Source organism: Sinocyclocheilus rhinocerous, unplaced genomic scaffold (assembly GCF_001515625.1).
Source record: "Sinocyclocheilus rhinocerous isolate Xijiao unplaced genomic scaffold, SAMN03320098_v1.1 scaffold891, whole genome shotgun sequence".
NCBI lineage: Eukaryota > Metazoa > Chordata > Actinopteri > Cypriniformes > Cyprinidae > Sinocyclocheilus > Sinocyclocheilus rhinocerous.
Genome location: NW_015639768.1, coordinates 108,638 through 136,407, shown reverse-complemented (window position 1 = coordinate 136,407; position 27,770 = coordinate 108,638). Strand labels below are relative to the sequence as shown.

Here is a 27,770-nt window from a genome sequence, read left to right as displayed (position 1 = left end):
CCTGAGACCCCGGCCTGGATACGTGCCCAAGGTTCCCACCACTCCCTTCCGAGATCAGGTGATGAACCTGCAAGCGCTGCCCCCGGAGGAGGCAGATCCAGCCTTGGTGTTGCTGTGTCCCGTATGAGCATTATGCATATACGTGGACCGCATCCAGAGTTTCAGAAACTCTGAGCAGCTCCTTGTCTGCTTTGGAGGTCAGCAGGCTGTCTCCACTGTCTCCAAGCAGAGGTTGGCCCACTGGATAGTGGAGGCCATCGCCTTGGCGTACCAATAGCCGTGCCCACTCCACTCGGAGTGTTGCTTCCTCCTGGGTGCTGGTGCACGGTGCCTCGCTGCGGGCTGGGTGACACATAACACCTTTGCGAGGTTTTACAACTTTTGTATAGAGGTTTCTTCCCGTGTGGGTAACAGGTAATTGGCGGGAAGATCTGGCTCGGTGTCACGCTTGCTGCGCCATTCCCCCTCACACGGGGATGCGAGCGCCTTTCTTCTCCCAGTAGAGTTCCCCGGTTGGCGAACCCTGGTTGAGCATCCTCCAGACTTGGCGGAGCAGTCTGACGCCAGGCCCAGTACTGGTGTTGCATGCCTGGAGTCCCGGCCAGCCCCTGTACTTGGCTAGGTGCCCATATGGCTTGATTCCCTACGGGTAATCCCATATGTGTATTCTTCCACGGTAAGGTTTCCCTCTCGGTAAACCCGTGTCTTCCCTTGACAGACCCGCTCTGTCAGTCTCTTCTGGCAGTTGTTCCATCCCTACTCTAAGGTAGGACCTGCCTCAGAGACCCATTCCATATGAAGTACTGCCCCCTGGGTCAGTCCATATTAGCATCTCCACATGTCACCTCCCTACGGGTAGGATGTGGTCTCCGTAGCGACCTTTTCCCTTAAGGCTCACTTCCCCATCGTTCTGCCAGGCTGAAAGAACAAATAGGGAAGATTTAAAGCAAACTTTCACTAAAGGTTGAAATCCCTTCCAAATACTTTTTTGTTGACAGAACAGCAGCATGGCCTTCTCCAGCAGCGATGTGCTCACCGTTGGTCCCCTTCAGTACCAAGGTCAGTGAATTTGCGCTGGGGCTTTGGGAAGGTTACGATCTTAGCGTAGCTTTTGTGGCACGCCACGGCTTGTCAACAATTGCAGCGCCACAGGGTTGTGACTGTGTTCAGGTTGTGGCATTTTCCATGGACCCCATATGTCGTTTGACATAACTCGTAGTGACCGACAGATAGGGAACGTCTCGATTACGTATGTAACCCCCGTTCACTGATGGAGGGAACGAAGACGTTATGTCCCTATGCCACAATCTTGAACCGTTCGCTGTTGCCGGGACACGTTCTCGGCTCCTCAGCGTAAAACCTGAAGAGTGGATGCACCTGTCGCCTATTTATACCGTATGCATGGGAAGTGGCTCAGGTATGCAAAATCCACTAGCCAATTTTCATTGGCGTTTTCTCTTAAACTCAGAGATGATTGGCCTCCCAAGTGAAACCCCATATGTCGTTCGACATAACGTCTCCATTCCCTCCATCAGGGAACGATGGTTACGTACGTAACCAAGACATTTTATTTGTAGTATTTATTAGTATTTATTGCACATCAAGTTTGTATTTTAGTACAAGTTCAACTAAATGTAAACAAGAAATTGTACCTTGGCTACTAGCTGAAAATTAAAAAAAAACGTTTTTTTCAATATTTTATTTCCTATACACATATTTCAAGTAACATTTCTTTTAAAATTGTTTTAGTTTTAATTAATTATAATAATCCTCCTCTTACCTCCATGTCAAAAAATTGTGCTGTTGACTAAATATTCTCTATTGACTTTGTCTTAGCTCTCATGTATGCCAGCATATTCGGGAATGTCTCTGCAATAATTCAGAGGCTTTATTCGGGAACAACGCGCTATCACACCCAGATGCTGCGGGTTAAAGAGTTCATCCGCTTCCATCAGGTACCTGGAGAACTGAGGCAGAGACTGGAGGAATATTTCCAGCACGCCTGGTCCTACACCAATGGCATTGATATGAATGCAGTAGGTCACATACCTGAGCCAAAATTAGTAACTCAAATATCATTCCTGTCTATATTATATATTAATCTGCATAACAGAAACCCAATCGTGCCTCTTTCTTCTAATTATAGGTCCTGAAAGGTTTTCCTGAGTGTTTGCAAGCTGATATTTGCTTGCATCTGAATCATAGTCTGCTGCAGAACTATAAGGTGTTCCGAGGGGCTAGTAAAGCGTGTCTGAGAGCTCTCGCCATGCACTTCAAAACCACCCACTCGCCACCTGGAGACACCCTCTATCACCACGGCGACGTGATCAAAGCCCTCCACTTCATCTCCCGTGGTTCCATTCAAGTGTCGCAACATAACATTGTGCTGGCCATCCTGGGTGAGATTAAAATTAAACCTCAGCAAACCACTGTCTGATCCACTGGCTGTTTGAAGTTTTTTTTAGATTGTCTTTTTTAAGGCCTAATAAAAACTACTTCCTGTTTCACATACAGGGAAGAATGATGTCTTTGGCGAGCCTATAAATCTGTATACAGATCCTGGTCACAGTAACGCTGATGTTACTGCACTTACCTACTGTGACCTTCAACGTATCCAAAGAGACGACCTTCTAGAGGTGCTGGACATGTACCCTGCCTTTGGCGAGAGCTTTTGGAGGAACCTAGAAATCACCTTTAACCTACGAGACGTGTGTAAACCTCACATCCCACACACATTTATACATATCCCTCACTGATTCTTGAATACTGAAATAAAATAGACCTTTATGTATCAAGGAATTGGCTTATTAATTATTATTTGAATTAATTAATGCTAAATATGTTCAGAGGTGCAATATTGTAAACACTGACAAATCTAACATTTGACAACCCAATACTTCTGAATGTTTGTTTTAAAGGTAATTTATAGCATCATATTAATGTACATTTTAATTCATGTGAAGTATTGAGTGTCGATCTGATAGGTTGGTTTAGACGTAGTGAGTAATAATGTGATAATTTTGATCAAATAAAGAGAATGCATTTAGATGAAGAGCATTCAAGTGTTCATCTCAGATCACTTTGGTGCTTATATAGTATTTATGATAATATTAGCATAAAGGGATGTTCAAAAGCTTTTAGAGTTATCTAAAGGTGCACTATATAGTTTGTTGTTTAGATGCTGCTCTTGTCTTGGACTTATACTGACATATATTGGTGTGGATGCAGCATTACAAAAATGTAAAATCTGATTTTAGAATCCAAACCATAGAGTCCTGCATAGATGACATATTTTTGGTTAAATGCCTGAAAAACTCATGGAACATTTGTCGCATATCTCAAGAATCACGCATTCTAGTCACCATAACAAATGTCAGCTTATGTAATTAACAAGTTGAAGCTCTCTGTACAGTAATCATTGTTTTAACTGATATTTAATCAGGCTGAACAGATGATGACCAGTGAAAATTTGGACTGTGGATACCATATGAATGGCATACGACACCACCAAAACTCACTAGACAGACTCAACAGGCCAGGTGAGTAGAACACTCATTTTTTAAGGTAAAAGAACGTTAACTGTAGCAAAAAAACTGAAACATGACATATTTCAGCGTAATTTAATTCACAGTTTGCCGTAGTTCACATCTAGCTTTGCTTTTGAGCTGCTTGACTACAGAACAGTGAATGAATTTGCAGAGAACATGTTAAAGATCATGTTAAAGCTAAAGCAGTCAATTTAGTTCTTAATTAAAAAAAAAAAAAAGATAAATTCAGGACTAGATCATGAGAGCACACAACTTTTTACTTAAAGGGGTCATATGATGCAATTTCAAGTTTTCCTTTCTCTTTGGAATGTTACAAGCTGTTCATGCATAGATAAGATTCCTAAAATTGCAAAGATTTGGACTGTGGATACCATATGAATGGCATACGACACCACCAAAACTCACTAGACAGACGCAACAGGCCAGGTGAGTAGAACACTCATTTTTTAAGGTAAAAGGACGTTAACTGTAGCAAAAAAACTGAGACATGACATATTTCAGCGTAATTTAATTCACAGTTTGCCGTAGTTCACATCTAGCTTTGCTTTTGAGCTGCTTGACTACAGAACAGTGAATGAATTTGCAGAGAACATGTTAAAGATCATGTTAAAGCTAAAGCAGTCAATTTAGTTCTTAATTAAAAAAAAAAAAAAGATAAATTCAGGACTAGATCATGAGAGCACACAACTTTTTACTTAAAGGGGTCATATGATGCAATTTCAAGTTTTCCTTTCTCTTTGGAATGTTACAAGCTGTTCATGCATAGATAAGATTCCTAAAATTGCAAAGACTAAAGTCTCAAACCTAAAGAGATATTCTTTAAAAAAGTTAAGACTCGTCCACACCCTCCAAAAACGCCACGTTTAAACGCCCCCACATGTCTACGTCACTGTGCGGGAAGATTTGCACAACACCGCCCAAATGTTCACGCAAAAAAAGAAGGCGTAACTTTTATTCTCGCTGTAGTATTGTTGCCACCGCCGCCATGTCGTGGAGACGCTGTGTGTTTCGTTGTAAAAGCAAAACTACTTTGTTTGGCCTTCCAAAAGAGGACACAACGAGAAATCAGTGGTTAAGTTGTATTTACATAACATTTCTGTCACACGCTTGAGGTATTCGGCCAATCATAACGCACTGGATAGCTGGCCAATCAGCATACACTTTGCTTTGTAAAAATCGGCGCGTTTCAGAAAGGCGGGGCATAGACGAGAAACAATAATGCACAGTATGTGGAAAATAATGTGTTTTTTGACCCTTAAACCGCATAAACACATTGCATTACACCAAATACACAAAATAATGTTCTTTTTAGCAACGACATATGACCCTTTTAAAATTGCTCTTGTCTTGCTATTCAAGATGGAATGGACCAGAATGACTCATACCCATCTCGGATGTGTTCGGCCCTGGGTCACCATCATTCTCCAACCGCTCACATGCACTGGGAGGAGCTGTGGAGCTGTGGAAGCTCTACATTGCAATCCAGTGAAAACCTCAGTAAGTCTCCCATCAGCCACTGTGAGCTGTATATCTCGGGAGCAGATCATCTGGACTACCCTTCTCCTGTTGTGAGACTAATACCACCGTGAGGTGCCTCGGGGGTCAGCAGAGAGCCTGGCATGCATATGGGGCATTTGGGTGGGTATACAGTATTTATTTAAATATTAGCATTAAGGTGCTCAAAAGCTTCAAGAGATATTTAAAGGTGCACTGTGTAGTTTTTTTTATTTGCATTTTGCTCTGGTCTTGGATATTATACTGATATCTATTGGTTTGAATGCAGCATTACAAACATGTAAAATCTGAATCCTGAAGCCAAACCATGGTGTGCTGCAAGGATACATATTGTTGTAGGCCAAAACCCAGAAACAAGTTAGCATTTTAGTACTTCCAGTTCCGTCGTCCTGAACTCAAAGGTCCTTTGTTAACACAAGCTCAAGAAATCTTTGCATTTTATTCTACAGCATAAAATATATCAGTAATGCCCCCTTGGTCATTTCTTTTTTGCTTTCATGGAAAATGTTTTTTTTTTTTTTAAACGTCTGAAAGAGTTTTTGGAAGCTTAACCGTGATGATGTTGACGTCATGTGACCATGTAGTTCATTTACAGCCTTTATTTTAGCTTTTTACCTCTGACGATTGCATTTAGGCCTCAAAATTCATAAAATTTTACATTCATGGTGAACAAAAGAATCATAATGTTGGTCATCATCATGTGTTGGATCACGTGTTGGTCACAGAGCTCAGTTTCTACAATAATTCAAAAGCCAGTGAGAAAATCCTAATAGGCTTTTGTTGAGAGAAACAAGGTGATGCAAATTTCCAGGTTGGCCTAAAAAATACATCACTGCAGCACTGTAATGGAGAACTGGGTCATTTTAGGTCATCGCAACTACTGTTTAGTAATAACATTTTGACAGTTGAAAAAGTGCACCTTTAAAATCTCACAGACCTGAACTTTAAATGGCATACTGTAAATCCAAATGCATTTCTTGAGTTGTTGGATTTTTATTATTCAATATCTCCTTCTAACACAAGCTCCTCCTCCATCTGGATTGTACCATTACTGGCCTGACCACCAGGCAGCTCATTTCGCTGAACAGACTCGGCACCCCCTATCTGTCAGGACCTCATTCCCACCACTGCTCTTTGAGCATCAACCCAGTGAACTTGAGTCCAGACTGGAGCTCCTGCAGAGCCAACTCAATAGGTAGGTGGTGCAAACACTTTAAACTAAGTGATTAAAACTAACTTCAAACTTCACTTCAAACTAACTAAAACTGACAGTTCTCTTGTCATTTATTGCCCATCATGAAGAATGAGAATGAAGAACGTTTTGTTTACGATGCTCTCTTCATTCCTTTGACACATACAGTGACCAGGGGCTGTCACTTGATGATATTTGAATGGATGAAGGTGTCTAGCAAATAGCTACTTAAATGCTGAAGTTTTTTGTTCTGTTTCTCCCAGACTGGAGACCAGAATGATAGCAGACATCAATGTGATCCTTCAGCTTCTCCAGCGACAGATTGCTCCAGTGCCCCCAGCATATAGCACTGTATTACCTGAGAACCACACTCCTGACCCTGCTATTCTGTACGGAAGCAGCACCCCAGTACTTCACAGCATGTACTCGAATACCACTATTCAGGTAAATATGCTGTCCAGTAAAAGTGGTTTTCAGTGCCACACAAAAAGTCCTGTGTTTAATTATACTGAATGTGCTTTTGTAGTGTACTTCATATCTTAAAAGTTTTATTTTTTCAAATACTGTATTTGCAGATAATTAAAAATTTTATGGTTTGTATGACTGTTTCTTATAGTGTACTTTCTAACAGTGTACTTTGTAATGATGTCAAATTATTACAACTGAATTCATTATAATTATTACAATTAAAAGTTTACGTTAAAGTACATTTTTAATCATTATTTTAATAATATTTTGTCATGCTTTAAAGAAGTACACTTATTTTGATGTGTTGACTAACATACTAAAGCACAAAGTACTTAAAATTTCATTGTAGTGTGCTTATTTGATATTATATATATAAAATGAATATGTAGTTAATTGCAACTTTATTACAAATGAGTAATTACAAATATTTTTAAGTACATGACACACAAGTTTCAATACATAAAACATTAAAGTGTTGGGCTGATTGCCGTGGTACCACTATTCAGGTAAATATGCTGTACAGTAAAAGTGGTTTTCAGTGCCACACAAAAAGTCCTGTGTTTAATTATACTGAATGTGCTTTTGTAGTGTACTTCATATCTTAAAAGTTTTATTTTTTAAAATACTGTATTTGCAGATAATAAAATTTTTATGGTTTGTATGACTGTTTCTTATAGTGTACTTTCTAACAGTGTACTTTGTAATTATGTCAAATTATTACAATTGAATTCATTATAATTATTACAATTAAAAGTTTACGTTAAAGTACATTTTTAATCATTATTTTAATAATATTTTGTCATGCTTTAAAGAAGTACACTTATTTTGATGTGTTGACTAACATACTAAAGCACAAAGTACTTAAAATTTCATTGTAGTGTGCTTATTTGATATTATATATATAAAATGAATATGTAGTTAATTGCAACTTTATTACAAATGAGTAATTACAAATATTTTTAAGTACATGACACACAAGTTTCAATACATAAAACATTAAAGTGTTGGGCTGATTGCCGTGGACAGTAGCGCAATAGTACTGTTGGCACATTCTTCTATTAAAAACAATGCAAAGAAAAAAAATATATTTTAGTTTACCGTAAATGCTTGTCAGTACATTTTAACCATAATATAATAATTATAAAGTTACATATTATGAAGTTACCTACTGAAGTAGATCAAATACGCACTCTTAAGTTCAACTAATCATACTTCATGTAAATTTAAATACATATAATACATTTTAACTGAATTTTAAATAGCAAGTGTATATAAAATAGAAGTGTGTATATATATGGTGGGAGAAAGAGAGGGGTGGGATTAGGAAAGGTCCTCGAAGCGGGATTCGAACTTGGGTCGCCGTAGCGCAACGGCGCTGTATGTCAGCTATCAGCACCGACAGACAGTGTATATATTTTTAAGGTATATTATTACATACTTTTAAGAGTATGCTCAAGTGTACTTCTTTTTAACAAGAGTTGATTACTAACAGAACTTTTAATTTGTAATTACAAAACCATCCTGATACTAAATACTAACCTTTAGCTTTAGCTGTATTTACTAAACTGATGACAATCAACAGTGTTATTGGTTATAAAACAACTTAACTATCTTTAACTCTCTGTTTCCAGAGTTCAGCCCAGCCAGATTCCATATTCAAGTCAAATTCCCAGGGTTCTCTGTCCAGTGGTGTTCACATGGGAGCTGCGTCAGACGATTGTGTACCCGATAAACTGGAAACGAATGCTGCTTCAGCCCCAGCCCTTCAGCCCATTTTGATAGATGCACCACGCCTCTGTTCGTCCCTCCACTTTCCCTCATTGCCTGGCAACCTGGACACTTCATCACACCTGGAAGAAATTCCCAAACACATGTCTGACCCTTCCTTACCGGTCAGCTAAAATCACAACACACCATCAATCGGCTTATCGTAACAGAAAAATGAGAACACAGCAAGACACAATCACAATCAACCCTGCTGATGTCACCAGCTTTATTGTGTTGTGGATGTTAGGAAGACCATGCAAATCAACCATCTTGGTTAACCATGTGTTGCTGCCCATCAATTAGGACAGCCTTAAACCAGCATAAAAACTCAAGCTTTTCAGCAAACAAAGGCAGATAACAAACATTTAAATACAAACACTACAGGACAAAATCCTACAAAAGCCACAACATAAGCATCTCAAACCTCAAGATGAATGTCAGTGACCATCAATGACATGTTCTACATGCAGTGAGACTCAGGAAACAGTCATAGTACAGTAGATGATAATGTTTTAAAATGATACAGTAAACCTAACCAAAGAATGCCTCTTTATGTCTGGAGTATTCTGTGCATTTACTGTAATTAAAACAATGTTCAATCCCTTTTTTGTAGTCAAGAATTGTGTCTTTACAGAAGGTGTTTTAAAAAGTCCAAAGAGAATCATTCGCAGGAATAAAAATATGCATTTAGAATAGCGGTTTAGATATTTGAGTATTTTCAATATTTCAAATGAAATGTTGCTTTAAATTACTGAAAACTCTTCAAATGAAAAGAGAAATAAGTCTATTTTGGGTGCTGTTCTTTAAAGATCCACCAGATTTATTGGTTTTTCAGATAATATTTTAAAAAAAATCTAATTTAAAAAAGTTTGTAGACAGTCTTTTCTGAAAAGGTTTGAATGTTTCAAATTTCAAGTAGTTTTAGTTAATCTGGGTAGTTGCTAAGGTGTTGCTATGTAGTTGCTACATGTTAGGGTGTTCTGGGTGGTTGATAAGGTGATAGGATGTTTTGGATGGTTGCTAAGGTATTGCTATGCAGTTGCTACCTGATAGGGTGTTCAGGGTGGTGGCTAGGGTGTTTCTATGCTGTTGCTTGAGTGTTCTGGATGGTTATTATGCAGTTGCTACCTGTTAGGGTGTTCTTGGTGGTTGCTGAGGTATTGCTACATTAGAGTGTTCTGGGTGGTTGCTAAGTTATTGTTATGCAGTTGCTACATGTTGGGGTGTTCTGGGTGGTTGCTAGGGTGTTGCTATGCTGTTGCTTGGGTGTTCTGGGTGGTTGCTAAGGTGTTGCTATGCATTGCTACATGATAGGATGTTCTGGGGGGTTTCTAGGTTATTGTTATACAGTTGCTACTTGTTGGGGTGTTCTGTGTGGTTGCTAGGGTGTTGCTATGCATTGCTACATGATAGGGTGTTCTGGGGGGTTTCTAGGTTATTGTTATACAGTTGCTACTTGTTGGGGTGTTCTGGGTGGTTGCTAGGGTGTTGCTATGCTGTTGCTACATGTTAGGGTGTTCTGGGTGGTTGCTACTTGTTAGGGTGTTGCTATGCATTGCTACATGATAGGGTGTTCTGGGTGGTTTCTAGGTTATTGTTATGCAGTTGCTACTTGTTGGGGTGTTCTGTGTGGTTGCTAGGGTGTTGCTATGCTGTTGCTTGGGTGTTATGGGTGGTTGCTAAGGTGTTGCTATGCATTGCTACATGTTAAGGTGTTCTAGGTGGTTGCAAAGTTATTGTTATGCAGTTGCTTCTTGTTAGGGTGGTTACTAAGGCGTTGCTATGCATTGTTACATGGGTGTTCTGTGTGGTTGCTAAGGTGTTAGGGTGTTCTGGGTGGATGCTGAGGTGTTAGGGTGTTCTGGGTGGTTCCTAGGGTGTTGCTCTGGTATTCAGGTTGGTTGATAGGGTGTTGCTATGAAGTTGCTAGGGTGTTCTGGATGGTTGTTTGGCAGTTAATAGACTGTACATAGTTGCTTTGATGTTCTGGGTGATTACTAAGCGGTTGCTAGTATGTTGTAGATGGTTGCTAAGGTGCTGTTATATGGTTTCTAGGTTGTTTTGGATAGTTGCACCATGATCTGATCACACCAATAAAAATAAAATTAACATGACATATTCTGATTATTTCACTGGCAGTAACTTGAGCAGCGTTCAGTAAAAGTAAATAAATTCATATGCAAGATTTAAATCTACATTTATGTGCAAAACTATTTTTAAGCTTTACATTTTTTTTTACAGAAATATGAGTTTATGATTTCAGTAAAGTGTCTGCTGAACACTGACCTCTGTGTGGCACTGTTTGCTGATGATATACAACTGAACATTATCTTCTTGGTCTCTACTTCCTCATTATGTGACTCCATGGCCATGTGTTCATGTATTCATCACAGGTCACAGATTTCAGATCGAGAGAAGTCAGATCAATAAATGCTATTTTTGGCTTTTTTTAGTTTTGAGTTCTGATACAGCATCTGTATATACTTCCATATATTTATCTGTATATCAAAAGATGAATTCAAACTTTTTTTTTAACACAAGATAATTTATATGTAGAACTGGCAACTTATGAATAATCTTCTGAAAACGTAAGCTTATGCTTACTAAGCATATATAACACTAAGAGAAGAATGAATATAGCTTATGAACGGGTTATACTGACGTTGATTCATGCATTTCCTAAAGCATCCAGTCATGTTATTTAATATTCCAAAGCCAAATGTCAAAACTCTATGAAGAAGATGAGTTGGTGCTACAGATGCCATGAAATTACATGGATTTGAGTTTGTCTCTGATTTCATGTAATTTTATTATCTCACAAAATACTTTTTGTAGAATAACATGCAGATGAGATTGTTCACCCCAGTTGTAGGCATCAAAATGTACCTCCTTACCAGAAATATAGAAACCACTAATAAGCCACTTGGCACAAGTCTGGTTACCCAGAAGCACTGTTTAAAATATCTCTCAAAAGATTTTTGCAAACTGGCACCATTAGAGTTCTTAAAGTAGAGTGTACAGATCACAGTGCATCGAGTCAATTATTGTATACAGTATATTTACAATAAAACGTGTTGGCTCACAAGAAAAATAGCAATATTACATCAAACTCGAGTCTACCATTCAACCACAAGCTGAGATTTGGACAATTATGCATATAAAAAGTACAACATTCAATGTTAAACATTCAAAGTGTGTATATTTTGTTAAAATCATAGCAATAACAGATTTTAAAGTTCCTTCGATGTGCTTGTATAGACTTTGGATCCTGAAATAATTTTGGCTGGCATCAATGCTGATATATGGCACTACAAAAAGAGCTGGCACTAAAACTCAGAAGCTACCGTCGGTGCAATTTCATTGTCAAATTTTGTGACTTACTGTAAATGAGAGTTTAAATGAGAGAAAATATGGAAAATCTTCTTATTGCTCTTAGGAAGAATAAACATGCCAGTATAGCATCACATAGCAAAAGAAGGCAACTGAAAGACTGTCAAAAGGGAGGTGTGTTATTTCTGCATCAGTAGTGGCATCAAACGTAATTGCTAAAACAAGTTGGTTGGAAAACTAGTAAAAGCTCCCCAATGCTCAGGAAGTTCAAACAGATTGCTACTATATGATTTTGTATCTATTTCTACAAATTTTTCAAACTGAACCAATAGCCTGGACCAAAAAACTATGTAGACTGTGTTGGCTAAGCAGAGACAAGGAAGAAATTCAACAAACAGTTTTTTTTCCCCATCCATCCCTTACTGTGAAAAACAATCACGTCATTGTTTGAGCTGACGTCGAAACACACTGGAGTGCCATTAGCACACATAATATCACTCTCTCACTCCAGCGCCTCCATTCACTCCCAGTTCATCATCTGTGACTACTGCTTCACATACTCCCAAAGCCAAATTTCTCATTTCATATTCAGGAAAATCAACAATCAACCACGACAGCCAGATAGATTTTCAAACATCTGGAATTTAAGATGTGGTAAAATAACTGCATAATGTATGAAATGGCACTAAAGAATTGGTATTGACATGGCAAGGACAAAACATTCAAGTCTTTCCTCAAAGAAGTGATATATTAACTGGACGCTGGAGTCGGGTAGTTAACAAAAGGCACACGTTGTCATTTAGAACAATGGAGGCATTGAAGGGGTGTTCGTCCAGTCGGAGGCCACAGCTGCTAATACATGGAAATCAGACCACATTCTTAAACATGAAGTATTCACTCCACAACACTGTGTTTAGTATTGGCCGTCTTTCTGCGTACATATGAGGCAAATTTAAATGAGTAGGATGTGTCGTGCCTAAAAGAAGTTCTTATTAAATAATCACAATAGACATTATGAACTTCAAATGATCACATCTGGGGTTGTGATCAACATTAATTTCAACATCTTATTACAAATAAACCAGTCGTTCTGATAGCAAGGGCCCCTTCACATCAGTTAATACCACATTGTATTCATCACTGCAAAGAAGAAATTCAAACATCATAATAAAAAAACATACAGGGAGATAAACATATTTACCTCAAGATATATCTAGGTCATATTTCAGCCCAAAATCAAAAGGACCAAAACAAAGCATATTTTTGCCTAAAGAAAATTAATTCTACCAGTACCAGTAAGACATTTTGCATCATTTATTTTAATTAAGAGCTCCTGCATTCATGCATGATGAAAATGATACTGTATGTATATATATATATATATATATACAAACATTACCGTTCAAAAGTTTGGAATAATCAAGATTTAATTAGGCTTAATTTATTTGATCAAATATACAGTAAAACTGTAATATTGTGAAATATTATTACAATTTAAAAGAACTGTGTTCTGTTTTATTTAGTGCTGTCAAACAATTAATCGCGATTAATCGCATCCAAAATAAAAGTTTTTGTTTACATAATGTGTGCTGTATATATTTATGTATATATAAATACACATACATGCATGTATATATTTCAGAAAAATATGTTTATATGTTTATATTAAATATATTCATTTATAATATATGAATATAAATATAGACATGTAAATATTTTCAAAATTTATACTATATGTGTGTACTTATATATGTATAATAAATATACACAGAACACACACATATATTATGCAAACAAAAACCTTTATTTTGTATGCGATTAATCGCAATTAATCGTTTGACAGCACTAATTTTTAAAATGTAATTTATTCCTGTGATGGCAACATTGAATTTTCAGCATCATTACTCCAGTCTTTAGTGTCACATGATCCTTCAGAAATCATTCTAATATGCTGATTTGCTGCTCAATATTTTTTTTTTTATAATTAACAATGTCGTTTTTGTTGCTTAATATTTTTGTGGAAGCCATGATGCGTTTTTTTCACAATTATTTGATGAATAGAAAGTTCAAAAGAGCAGCATTTATTTAAAACAGACTAAATAGTCTTTACAGTTACTTTTTTATAGTATAAATTAATAAAATGCAACCTTGCTGGATAAAAGTATTAATCCGAACTTTTGAACAACAGTTCATATGTACACTAATGAGATTCTGGGGAGGAAATGCAATTAATTATAATAAAAATAATCTTAAGCAAACATCTTAGGCATTAGAATTTTCTTTATGCACGATATTTAAAATCAGGGTGCAATATGACCTGGACACCTGCTGCTCTACATACATCTGTACAACTGTTACCCAGCCCATAATGAAGATAGTCAATGCTCAAACACGAGGAATTTAAAAAATACCCAAACAAATGAGAAAACCTGGATATGTCACAGAAAAGAAATGTTGATGAATCTTCAGAGCCAGCTGCGTCGCTGAACACAGAACGCCCATTTCGTATGGCAATAATGTCAGTCTTTCATTCACTGGCACTGTAGCTGCTCACCCAGGGCCTTTACGCACAGAACAGAGCGGCTTTGATTGTGTCCAGCTCGCGTCCGGCTCTCACGCAGTGCTCTGGAAAGCAGTGTGTACGGTCCTGGCTTGGAATTGAATTGAATCTCCAGAAAAGGTAATGTTTTTACGAGATGACCAAAAGCAAAAATCCCAATAAAGTCCTTAGTGTAGTGTACATTATCCAGTGTTAACATCATTCAAGCAGTCTTAAAAAAAAGTACCATGTTTTTGTCAGATGGCTGACTTTTTGGCGCAGACTGGAAATGCATCCATCCTCAAGTTCCAACTCCAGTACAGAATGCTACATATTTATAATGATTTAGTTAGAAAGCCATGAGAAACCATTCCGATTGAGAATGTCCTTCACAAAATACGTCTTTTACTCACTCGCTCGCTTGCTCACTCACACACATAACCTCACCGCTCACGCTTGCACTCAAACTGTACCGAATGCTTCCTCTCAAGTATACTCCATCTGACCGCTCCATGTCTCTGCTAAGCCCAGGTACTCTGGGTTTTCTGCTGTGGGGGTCATGTAGCCATTGAGCTGCCTGTGAGTCGTACCTCCGTTTATGGACGCTCTGGCCACTGCCTGAGCTTTAGCTGTGATATCATGATAGTAGGGGTTGTCGAAGGCGGGTGAAATGGGGGAGATGTTGCGCATTGGCACCAGGTACTCTAGGTTCTCCACACTGTTCCCTGTATAAAGACCATTAATGAATCTCCTCTCGCTCGCTTTGCGTGGAAGTCACATCTGGGGTTGTGATCAACATTAATTTCAACATCTTATTACAAATAAACCAGTCGTTCTGATAGCAAGGGCCCCTTCACATCAGTTAATACCACATTGTATTCATCACTGCAAAGAAGAAATTCAAACATCATAATAAAAAAACATACAGGGAGATAAACATATTTACCTCAAGATATATCTAGGTCATATTTCAGCCCAAAATCAAAAGGACCAAAACAAAGCATATTTTTGCCTAAAGAAAATTAATTCTACCAGTACCAGTAAGACATTTTGCATCATTTATTTTAATTAAGAGCTCCTGCATTCATGCATGATGAAAATGATACTGTATGTATATATATATATATATATATATATATACAAACATTACCGTTCAAAAGTTTGGAATAATCAAGATTTAATTAGGCTTAATTTATTTGATCAAATATACAGTAAAACTGTAATATTGTGAAATATTATTACAATTTAAAAGAACTGTGTTCTGTTTTATTTAGTGCTGTCAAACAATTAATCGCGATTAATCGCATCCAAAATAAAAGTTTTTGTTTACATAATGTGTGCTGTATATATTTATGTATATATAAATACACATACATGCATGTATATATTTCAGAAAAATATGTTTATATGTTTATATTAAATATATTCATTTATAATATATGAATATAAATATAGACATGTAAATATTTTCAAAATTTATACTATATGTGTGTACTTATATATGTATAATAAATATACACAGAACACACACATATATTATGCAAACAAAAACCTTTATTTTGTATGCGATTAATCGCAATTAATCGTTTGACAGCACTAATTTTTAAAATGTAATTTATTCCTGTGATGGCAACATTGAATTTTCAGCATCATTACTCCAGTCTTTAGTGTCACATGATCCTTCAGAAATCATTCTAATATGCTGATTTGCTGCTCAATATTATTAAGAGCTCCTGCATTCATGCATGATGAAAATGATACTGTATGTATATATATATATATATATATACAAACATTACCGTTCAAAAGTTTGGAATAATCAAGATTTAATTAGGCTTAATTTATTTGATCAAATATACAGTAAAACTGTAATATTGTGAAATATTATTACAATTTAAAAGAACTGTGTTCTGTTTTATTTAGTGCTGTCAAACAATTAATCGCGATTAATCGCATCCAAAATAAAAGTTTTTGTTTACATAATGTGTGCTGTATATATTTATGTATATATAAATACACATACATGCATGTATATATTTCAGAAAAATATGTTTATATGTTTATATTAAATATATTCATTTATAATATATGAATATAAATATAGACATGTAAATATTTTCAAAATTTATACTATATGTGTGTACTTATATATGTATAATAAATATACACAGAACACACACATATATTATGCAAACAAAAACCTTTATTTTGTATGCGATTAATCGCAATTAATCGTTTGACAGCACTAATTTTTAAAATGTAATTTATTCCTGTGATGGCAACATTGAATTTTCAGCATCATTACTCCAGTCTTTAGTGTCACATGATCCTTCAGAAATCATTCTAATATGCTGATTTGCTGCTCAATATATTTTTTTTTTATAATTAACAATGTCGTTTTTGTTGCTTAATATTTTTGTGGAAGCCATGATGCGTTTTTTTCACAATTATTTGATGAATAGAAAGTTCAAAAGAGCAGCATTTATTTAAAACAGACTAAATAGTCTTTACAGTTACTTTTTTATAGTATAAATTAATAAAATGCAACCTTGCTGGATAAAAGTATTAATCCGAACTTTTGAACAACAGTTCATATGTACACTAATGAGATTCTGGGGAGGAAATGCAATTAATTATAATAAAAATAATCTTAAGCAAACATCTTAGGCATTAGAATTTTCTTTATGCACGATATTTAAAATCAGGGTGCAATATGACCTGGACACCTGCTGCTCTACATACATCTGTACAACTGTTACCCAGCCCATAATGAAGATAGTCAATGCTCAAACACGAGGAATTTAAAAAATACCCAAACAAATGAGAAAACCTGGATATGTCACAGAAAAGAAATGTTGATGAATCTTCAGAGCCAGCTGCGTCGCTGAACACAGAACGCCCATTTCGTATGGCAATAATGTCAGTCTTTCATTCACTGGCACTGTAGCTGCTCACCCAGGGCCTTTACGCACAGAACAGAGCGGCTTTGATTGTGTCCAGCTCGCGTCCGGCTCTCACGCAGTGCTCTGGAAAGCAGTGTGTACGGTCCTGGCTTGGAATTGAATTGAATCTCCAGAAAAGGTAATGTTTTTACGAGATGACCAAAAGCAAAAATCCCAATAAAGTCCTTAGTGTAGTGTACATTATCCAGTGTTAACATCATTCAAGCAGTCTTAAAAAAAAGTACCATGTTTTTGTCAGATGGCTGACTTTTTGGCGCAGACTGGAAATGCATCCATCCTCAAGTTCCAACTCCAGTACAGAATGCTACATATTTATAATGATTTAGTTAGAAAGCCATGAGAAACCATTCCGATTGAGAATGTCCTTCACAAAATACGTCTTTTACTCACTCGCTCGCTTGCTCACTCACACACATAACCTCACCGCTCACGCTTGCACTCAAACTGTACCGAATGCTTCCTCTCAAGTATACTCCATCTGACCGCTCCATGTCTCTGCTAAGCCCAGGTACTCTGGGTTTTCTGCTGTGGGGGTCATGTAGCCATTGAGCTGCCTGTGAGTCGTACCTCCGTTTATGGACGCTCTGGCCACTGCCTGAGCTTTAGCTGTGATATCATGATAGTAGGGGTTGTCGAAGGCGGGTGAAATGGGGGAGATGTTGCGCATTGGCACCAGGTACTCTAGGTTCTCCACACTGTTCCCTGTATAAAGACCATTAATGAATCTCCTCTCGCTCGCTTTGCGTGGAAGGGTGCTGGGACGCTCACATGGGACGTCCTGGTTCACATACTCTGCAATCAAAGAGAATATTTAAAGACACTGCATTGAAATCATTGCATTAAAAGTGTTGAAGTCAGTGTGAAATGGCAGCTTTTACTTCTCTAATGTAATGTGCTTATTAGGGAAAAAAGATATTCATCAACAACAATGTGAAGTGAGACTTAATTGAATTAAAGGGTTAGTTCACCCAGTATTTCACTTCTTTTGGACTGATGCATGCAACACCCGCTGAGTGGCATTAAACAGATTGAAAGATCAAAGACGATTTTTTATATAACTCTGACTGGACTCGTCTGAAAGAAGAAAGTCATATACACCTAGGATGCCACAGAGTAAAACACTGCCTAATTTTCATTTTTGGGTGAACTAACCCTTTAAGTGTTTGCTAAAATTGTTGAAATGCACAATATATTGGTACCGTATCCGTGAACATGTATTATTTTCAATTTAGACAATCATTGTTGGGAAGGTTACTTTTGCAAAGTAATAGGTTACAGATTTAAAATGTAATAAGTAGTGTAACTATTCCAATTACTTTACTAAAGTAATGTAACTGATTACATTTGATTACTTTTTGATTACTTTTCAAAATTTCTAATGAATGTTTTCAACTGATAATCATTTTGAAACATTTAAAGCAGGCAAGGTTAACCTTACAGTATACTCAACACTAATTACTGTCAGACTTTCAAAATCCTTTATCGCTTGAATTAAGATTATAATAATTAAATTTTAAAGCACAAAATCAGACTTTAGCACCTCTTTTTACTTTGAGATAGTTAAACACAGATTTAAAATCATAACAAGATATAGTTTAATAGCTATGATACTGTTTTTGAGATAAAATCTTTGCATAGCTATGACAGGAAACACTAGCTATGTTTCCATCCAAAGTTACGAATAAAACTTATGCGCAAAATTGGAATATCGCATAAAACATTTGCGAATAAAGCACCATTTTCATCCAGGGAGTTGAAGAGAACAAAATCGTCACTTCCTGATAAAATCATTTTGAAACATTTAAAGCAGGCAAGGTTAACCTTACAGTATACTCAACACTAATTACTGTCAGACTTTCAAAATCCTTTATCGCTTGAATTAAGATTATAATAATTAAATTTTAAAGCACAAAATCAGACTTTAGCACCTCTTTTTACTTTGAGATAGTTCTGAGGTTAAATACAGATTTAAAATCATAACAAGATATAGTTTAATAGCTATGATACTGTTTTTGAGATAAAATCTTTGCATAGCTATGACAGGAAACACTAGCTATGTTTCCATCCAAAGTTACGAATAAAACTTATGCGCAAAATTGGAATATCGCATAAAACATTTGCGAATAAAGCACCATTTTCATCCAGGGAGTTGAAGAGAACAAGATCGTCACTTCCTGATAAACTTGCACTAAATATCACAAAGAAAAACTAAATTTGCTGCAGTAGGAGAAGGCACTGTATAAAATAATTTGTGTATACAATAAATTACGAGCTTCAGAGCGTGCAGACGAAACGCGGTCATCTTATCTTATTTTCGGAGTCTGCTGTTTGGGAACACAGTTCTTGGAGTTAATTATAACAAAGCACTTTGACGTGACTTTGCTCAAGCATTTAAGAATGACAAAACTAGCATTTCAGATGCTGTGCAATGAGATCGGTCCATTGGTTGGTCCAGTTTTATGCTGTCGCATCACAAAGTCACATGTCTTTTTTGAAGCGCATTAAGGAATTTATTCGGTAAAAGTGTTTCCATTGTAGTTTGTGAACATATTTTCTTACCGGATAAGAAATTTATCCTACTTAGTTGATCGCATAAGTTTTTATGTGCATTTTTAGAATTTATGCGCATCTTGGTGTTTCCATCCAGCGTTTTTTATGCGATATCCCAAAATGCGCATAAAAATAGGTGGATGGAAACATAGCTACTGGAATCTAACAATGCTTTGGAAAAAAAACTGATAATCTTAAAAAAAATTAAAGCATATACATAAACCCAAACAGGAAATATTATAATGTTATTGAATAAGTATGTGTGAAAGAAGTCAATGCAATTTGGGAAAGAAATAAATTAAATCTGTGTGTGTGTGTGTGTGAAATTATTCAGCTGCAACCCCTTTGTAATTGTTAACATTTTCATAAGTAACTAATTTAATTACATATTTTTCTCAGTAACTGTAACATTATAGTTACATTTATTTTGCAATTAAATTACGTAATTCCGTTACATGCAACTAGTTACTCCCCAACACTGTAGATAATATAATATAATATAATATAATAATTATTTTAAGTATTACGTATTATTAATAATAAATAAATGTAATATTATTATATTATTAATTTAATATTAATAAAAATAAATGTAATAATATGTAGCATTTTAACATTTGCCATTTATTGGTTATTGGCCATTTTGGGATGAATTTTCATGAATTTTAATAGGCAAAAACAACCTGTATATATATATGTCGTTATAATATTTAATCAAAACTTGATTTACCTTGAAATTACTCTTTCATTTGGATGATTAAATACTATTTTAATCAGAAATATGTCACTATGGAAGTAAAATGAGTTGCCTTTAGTGCAAATGATATATTTCACTCACCAGGTTGTGTGTGTGCTCCACGTGGCAGTGTGTGCGACAGGAAACTGACAGGACCATCAGTCTCCAGCTCTCCATCTATGCCATTGGGGATGGTGGGGTCTTTAGAATAGCGACAAGGACTGGATAGAGGGCCATTGTCCTCCACATAACCGTCCACAAACACTGAGTCTGATTGGCCTGAACGGTGGGATATGCTCCGTACCAGAGATGGGTATTGTGTACCAGGCCACATGCCATTGGCTGTTGCCCTCACAGGGAGAGTTGGGTACTGACTTTGCCCCAGCGTGCTGACGGAAGAGTGCAATTCCCTCCCACTTGGCATACCATCTACTTCTAAGCCTTGATCTGTACTCTAGAGAAGAAAAACAAAAAATAATTAAATGATTGTTAAAGTAGGACAAGCGTTACACTAACAGTTGAGGGACTGCTTGACCTGAAGCATACTCTACAGAAATACACAAATGCCAATGCTTCTAGCTACACAAGCCCATTGCATTCAGAAATCTGTCACAATTCAAACACAAAATATATACTGCTGAATATATTCAGCGCTGGCACAAAGGACACTATAAAAGACAATTATAGAAACTCTTCTACTGTCAGTTTCTTTCTCAGGTCAACTACTGTCATGAACTGCTGTCATGAGAATCTTACTGATTAAATTAGTTATGGTTAGTTTTACTTAGTTTCTATTTCTGTTTTCCTGAATAACATTTCTTGTTTAAGGGCTCAGGAAACATTACACCGCAGAAATACAAAAATTAATCTTAAATGTACTGAATCCACTTTAACCACTCTTTACTAATGTTAAGATCTATGGGAAAGATATGTAGAGTTGCAAGGTGCTACACACAGCTGAGAACAGAATAAGCTTTGGCAACTTTTACATTCACCATTTTTGGGGGAGCGTTTGGGGGTTATATGTATGTATATCTGCAGGTCTTCAGAAAAGTCTGATTACATTTTCTTTTCATTTTACATCCGTATGACGCCTAGTGTAGTGTTTATAATCGCAGCACTGCTTTGTGTACAGGAATAATGACTGTTAACACTGTATTTCTGCTTTTCCATAAGCGCCACCTACTGTTAGAGAGTGAATTTGCATTTTCATTCCGACGTTCAGCCTGTCTTCCTTATCATATTTAACATACATAATCATTTATAAGGCTAAAATGTGTGGTTAATCATTTTTATAATACATTTTATATTTGTCAAGATTGTTTAAATCATAGCTGTTATGCTCATTTCACTTTTACAGGATGTTAACATAGACATTGCTAACTCAACTACATGTAGTTCTATTTTAATATCTATTTTAAGTTCAAATTTTATAATTTGCTGAAACAATTTTAACTACTGATTCCCCATTCCCAGCCCCTGGTCACTACAGAGAGCAGCATGAACATTCTTTAAACCATCTCATTTTGTGTTCCACAGAAGAAAAATGAGTTTGAAACAGTAAGATGGCATACATAATTATGATCTATTATTATATATTATTATTCTATTAATCATCTCTGACCCGATGAGAGTGGTGTCTGCTGGGTCCGTTGGCTCTCATTTCTCCTTGTGTGTTGAAGATGCCATCGGGCTGAGGCACCAGGTATTCTTCTGCATCCAGTAACTCTTTCACATTCCCCCCTTCTTCTGCCAGCAGTGTGCGGAAGAACTCACTATCAACAGGACTCGACAAACTCATTTGATCATCATTCTGAAAAAAGCAGGAAAAAATACTGAAAACCACCACAATCTATGTCTATGTCAAGACATCACTGCAAAAGGACAGGATTATTAAATACAAATAATCAACAACAAACCTAATTATTACTCAGTTTGCACTACCCTAGTGGAAAAAAATATACTAAAATGTATTTGAAATACATTTTCTTTTTTTTTTTTAAGTATACTAAAAATAAATACATTTACATATCTATGTGCCTAATAAAAATACCCTACAATTGTACTTTTGGTATACTGGTATACTTAAAGTCTACTAAATTGGAACTACTAATTTTGTGCTTAATGCACTTTTAGGTGCACGAAAGTAGTGCTGAGGTCCAACTAAAGATATACGGAAGTACATTTAATTGTGCTAAAGTTGAACTATTGCAATTATACCTCAGGTACACTTTGAATTTAAATACACTTGCATTTAAAGACTGATATTATCATCCAATCAGAGATCATACAGTCCTTATTAATAGTGATATTAAAGCACATTTTAGACATACTTTTAAGAAATGTGCATTGTGCAATAAAGAAATAATCCAAATAATGTTTAATTCTAATTTTATATCATTAAGTCTTAAGTGATATGTCAATAAATGTTAATGGATCTGAAGTTTACTTAGTATGAAATGTATTTTAAGTAAATTATGGCATAGGTTATTTTTACTAGGATATGCATGAGAATATCAGCACTTCAAAATACATTTTTGTACAGCATACTTTATATATACAATTTTTTCCTTATTTATATATATATTTTTTAAAGGAGATCATTGGGCAAGATGTGGAATATCAAGTTTTTCTAAAATATAATCAATAGAATATTTATAATTATATACAAATTATATTTATAAAACAGTCCTTGATTCTGATTGGTTGAGCCGCGTTCGAAGCTGTTGTAAATTACACTACAAACATACACCTTTGTTTACTTCTGTGTGTTGCTCGCCAACCACTTTGATGGAACCACAACTGATTCTGAGGAACTACGTTGTTTGGTGGAAGAATACTGTTTTTATTTATATCATTACACTTTATTTGCTGTTTTATTTTGTGAAACCTTACTATGTATATGGATTAACCATTTTATAAAAGCAATAAGCCCCGTGAAGCCGTGGTTTACAGTGAATTTATAACAGCTAAGGGGGTTTTAGGCACTCCGCTTTGCGTCGTGCTTAACAACGCCCCTTAGCTGTTATAAATTCACTGTAAACCACGGCTTCTTGGGGCTTATTGCTTTAATATTTGCTTTTGAATGTTGTTGTTAGTTGCAGCCCTACATTATTCTGATTGTTCATAAAGGCAAAATATTAAAAATGCACGCACCAAAATGACTACATAACGTGGGGGATCACGTGCCATGATGGTGAACTCCTCCACCAGCTCCTTAAATCGTGGTCGACTGTCAGGATCGATCATCCAACCTGGCATAGGGTCATACGGTCAAAAAAGTTCCCTACATATTCAATATATATTAAAGCCTAGGAAAAGCTTCTGTGACATCTTGTCAATTAACACAGAAATTTATTTAGACTTCTCTCAGTGTGTAATAAACAAAAGTCACTCTGCAGAAGTTATGATGTTGAGAGACTCAACAGCAATTTCCTGAAAGTGCCACAGTATTTACACTTTTTGGGAAAAGTGTAAACTGAAACATGTCAAGATTTTTTTTGTGGTAATCGACAGTTTGACATAGAGAAGTAAAAGGAAAACTCTGAATCACAACTTTGAATCAAATATACACACTATGCTAATCCTTATTATCGTTAGAAATTAACACTAACATTTGACCATGATCATGTATACGTCCTCGGTACAGATGATCGGCTGGGGGAGTCTATCTCCCCCCTCCAGTAGGTCTGGAATTTCCCGCGCTGGTATGAGGTCATATGGCTTCATGCCAAAGGTCATCAACTCCCACACAGTCACCCCTGAGATGGAAAGAGCCAAGCCTCAAAGGTTATTTTAAACCAGAGGGTTATCAGTCACAGCAGAGAAACTAAACCCATGCGGATACAGACCGTAGCTCCATACATCACTTTGGTGTGTAAACTTCCGGTGTAATATGGATTCAAGCGCCATCCACTTGATTGGCACCTATTCAACACATACACATAATCCTATTCTCAATAAACACAGGGTAGTGGATTTCCAAACACTGTACCCAAATTCACTTTCAGCAGTTCAACCAAAGCAACATATAGACACACCTTTCCCCCATCAGCGTGGTACTCCTTCTCATCTATGTCCAGCAATCTAGCAAGCCCAAAGTCTGTGATCTTCACATGGTTCGGGTTTTTGACCAGAACATTCCTAGCTGCAAGGTCTCTGTGAACCAGCCTGACATCTTCAAGGTAACTCATTCCCTGGGTACACAAAGAAACAGAAATGAGAACATGAGCACAAAATGGACATGTAGCTGAGAAGAGTCCTCAAATGAATGTGAGTAACTGCAGTGTTTCCGATGAATTACCTAGACTATGGCATCACAGTCTTTCATATTGAATCCTAAAATATTTTTACACTTCTCAAAATAAAAAAAAAGATCTGTATATGTAATGTTGTATTTTGTGTCATTTCTTTGGCAAAGCATCTGTCAATCCATCTAAAACTGAAATCGTAATGTGGCTTAGCATGTGTGTTAAATTGCAAAAGTCTGCAAATTAAATAAGTATATTCTGCCGCCATCAGCACAGGTGACATTCTTACCTTAGCAATCTGTACACACCAGTTGAGAAGGTACTGAGAGCCGATGCGGTCCTTGTTCTCTTTGACATAGTCCAATAAGCAACCGTATGGCATGAGCTGAGTAACCAGCTGAACTGTTGATGTCAGACAGATACCCAACAAACGGCAAACATATGGGCTCGCTACACCAGCCATCACATATGCCTCCTGTGGAGAGATGCACATATACAGAAAAAGCCACATATGCAATACACACTTATTATCATTAGGAAGAAGAGTCCTCTTAATCTTTGTAACACAGATGAAAAAAAATGTTAAAAGGAAATTAATATTACAGTAAAATATGGGAATGAAAGGAACACTTACGTCCAAGATTTCTTTGTTGGCTTTGGGCGAGGTGTTCTCACGCAAAACTTTGATGGCCACTGGGATCTTGACATTCTCTCCATCAGGAGCCCAGATACCCTGGTGAAATGAGAGAAACTCTGCATGAATGCGGTTAAACTACATTATGAATGATAATGTAGAGCAAGGTTTCCCAAACAGGGGTGCACAAAGGGAGCTGCAGGGGGTTTGTTAAATTGATGAGATGCTAATAAATAATTATAACAAATGTAAAATGAAAATATAGCTTATTACGATATAGCTTAGTGCGATTATTATCAAATCAAAGGCAACCATTTAATTAAATAATGTACAGTCTGATGCACTGCATATTTCAGTGAAGCACTGTAATGTTCATTACACACGAGAAGCTTACAATCCAGTCTTTTTTAGTGTCTCAGAGTGGCTTGATTGCCAGCAAATAATAATAAAATATTGACTATTAATAAATATTCATGTTTTATTTTAAAGTACTTTAAAGTAGTAATTTTAAACAGCAATATACTTCTTCTCTTCATTTTTTTCATTAGTTATATTAATAATAATGTAATAATAATATTGTATTATAATAATACAAAATTACAATATTATTTTATTTTAATATATAATATAATATTTTAAAATATTGTATATTATATAAAAATAATATCATATTATCCAATCAAATGTAATATTAATAATATAATTTGATTATGTTCCTAAAACACCAGTGTGAAAGTAATATGGACTGCGACACTATCACAACTAAAAGATGTTTGAGTCCACGTTAAAGTCCACTAACAAAGTCAAATTAAAACCCTTTAAAAAATTTAACATTTTATCTAGCTACTTGCATGTCATGCGACCATTAACCAACATCAAAGGACTATGAACATGTAAATGTGTTGTTAAAGCTGCAGTACGTAACTTTTTTTTGGTTAAAAATCCGAAATCAATTTTTGAGCAAGTACATAACCATCCAGTGTTCAAAACTATCTCCTTACTTTAGCCTGATTCACAACGGTAAGCTTATAATAATATTTTCTAATTTGAGTTGTACTGGTACGTTTTCACGGGAAATTCGAGCATGCCGCCGCATCATTACGTCACATCTTGTAAACATAAAGAAGTTGTCCCGGCTAGTATAGGAGATGCTGCAGGTGGCGGATCGTTTATAGCCTTTTCTCACAGCAGCTGGAATAATTGCATTTATTTTGATGGCAGATTGTAATCCAGAAAGGATTATGTGTTTATGAAACACATGTAAATGACTGAAATTAGATAATATTCTAGTTTTAAATGTGCATCTGATTATAGATACGTGGGATTACACAAGATTTGTATTTTCTAGAATAATTTGCTTTTTGGGTTAAAATAATTTCTTTATATGAAATTCAAATGGTATGACCATTAGAGATTAGACTGTAAAGAAATTGAAATCTACATGTAACGCTAATACACACTACATACACATTGTCACGCAATGTCTGTGTTGTTAACATTAATAAAGGGAGAACAAAGTATAACAATAATAATAATTTGCACGGTTTGTTGTGATATGAACTAAGCGACTGTTAGATTTAATCACCATTGGTAGCGCAATTTATTGTAATGCTTTTTTCCTCAGTTGGTCAGAACAAAAGTGGCAGACTTGTTACTTACTTGTTCAGATGACAATATCTGGAGAAAATTCTTACTTGGGTCATACTTCCAAGACATAGTATCTGTGATTCCGAAATACAGTATCCACACCATAGATATGTATGATCCACACCAGTGTGGTGACTAACAGCCACACATCAAAACATTAGATTCATCCGCGCTGGAGCCATGCCGGTGCACAACCCACGTAAAGAAAACAATTCCGCAAATAACTGCAATTGCAGGTTTCAAACAGAGATGGCGACAAAGAGGCAAAACTTATGGACTGCAGCTTTAAATTATTGAAATATTAACATAAAATCTCAGAGGGTACGTCTAAGGGGTTCAGCTAACAAAAACATTTGGGAACAACTGATGTAAAGAAATAAAATTTGAGGTTGAATGTTTAATTTCGTCTGTGTACGGCTAATAGAGGTCCTAACTACACAACTCAAAAACATTCTACTTAGCCAGTTTTTAGACAGAAAAACTTGGAATAAAAGTATTAATATTTTCCCCGTCTGCTGACTTTATATATGCACTAGTGTTGAGACTATGAGTTTTTGTGGTGCCATCAGCCAGTCAGCACTGTCATTAAGTCATTTTCCTGCAGCTCCAGAGGCATTAGTCAAATTGCATT

General features: G+C 36.1%; 2 protein-coding genes and 1 pseudogene across 2 annotated transcripts in view; 2 read left to right on the top strand and 1 right to left on the bottom strand.

Annotated features, from left to right (window-relative positions):
- Positions 1-6,163, top strand: part of LOC107751708 (potassium voltage-gated channel subfamily H member 2-like) — a 16,426-nt pseudogene extending 10,263 nt beyond the window's left edge.
- Positions 6,012-9,089, top strand: LOC107751714 (potassium voltage-gated channel subfamily H member 7-like). Its single transcript, XM_016567468.1, has 4 exons — positions 6,012-6,021; positions 6,087-6,258; positions 6,519-6,699; positions 8,355-9,089. The coding sequence occupies exons 1-4, from the start codon at positions 6,012-6,014 to the stop codon at positions 8,622-8,624; spliced, it is 633 nt and encodes a 210-aa protein (XP_016422954.1). The 3' UTR covers positions 8,625-9,089.
- A 4,838-nt stretch (positions 9,090-13,927) lies between these two features.
- The window catches only part of LOC107751707 (receptor tyrosine-protein kinase erbB-2-like), a 43,264-nt gene continuing 29,421 nt past the window's right edge, over positions 13,928-27,770 (bottom strand). The window contains exons 19-28 of the mRNA XM_016567463.1: positions 25,493-25,591; positions 25,148-25,333; positions 24,649-24,804; positions 24,460-24,535; positions 24,223-24,369; positions 23,765-23,862; positions 22,233-22,421; positions 20,711-21,062; positions 18,037-18,114; positions 13,928-15,096 (exon numbers count right to left, since the gene is read on the bottom strand). Coding sequence (XP_016422949.1) covers positions 14,846-15,096; positions 18,037-18,114; positions 20,711-21,062; positions 22,233-22,421; positions 23,765-23,862; positions 24,223-24,369; positions 24,460-24,535; positions 24,649-24,804; positions 25,148-25,333; positions 25,493-25,591 — 1,632 coding nt within the window. The 3' untranslated portion in view covers positions 13,928-14,845. The remainder of the gene's footprint in view (positions 15,097-18,036; positions 18,115-20,710; positions 21,063-22,232; positions 22,422-23,764; positions 23,863-24,222; positions 24,370-24,459; positions 24,536-24,648; positions 24,805-25,147; positions 25,334-25,492; positions 25,592-27,770) is intronic.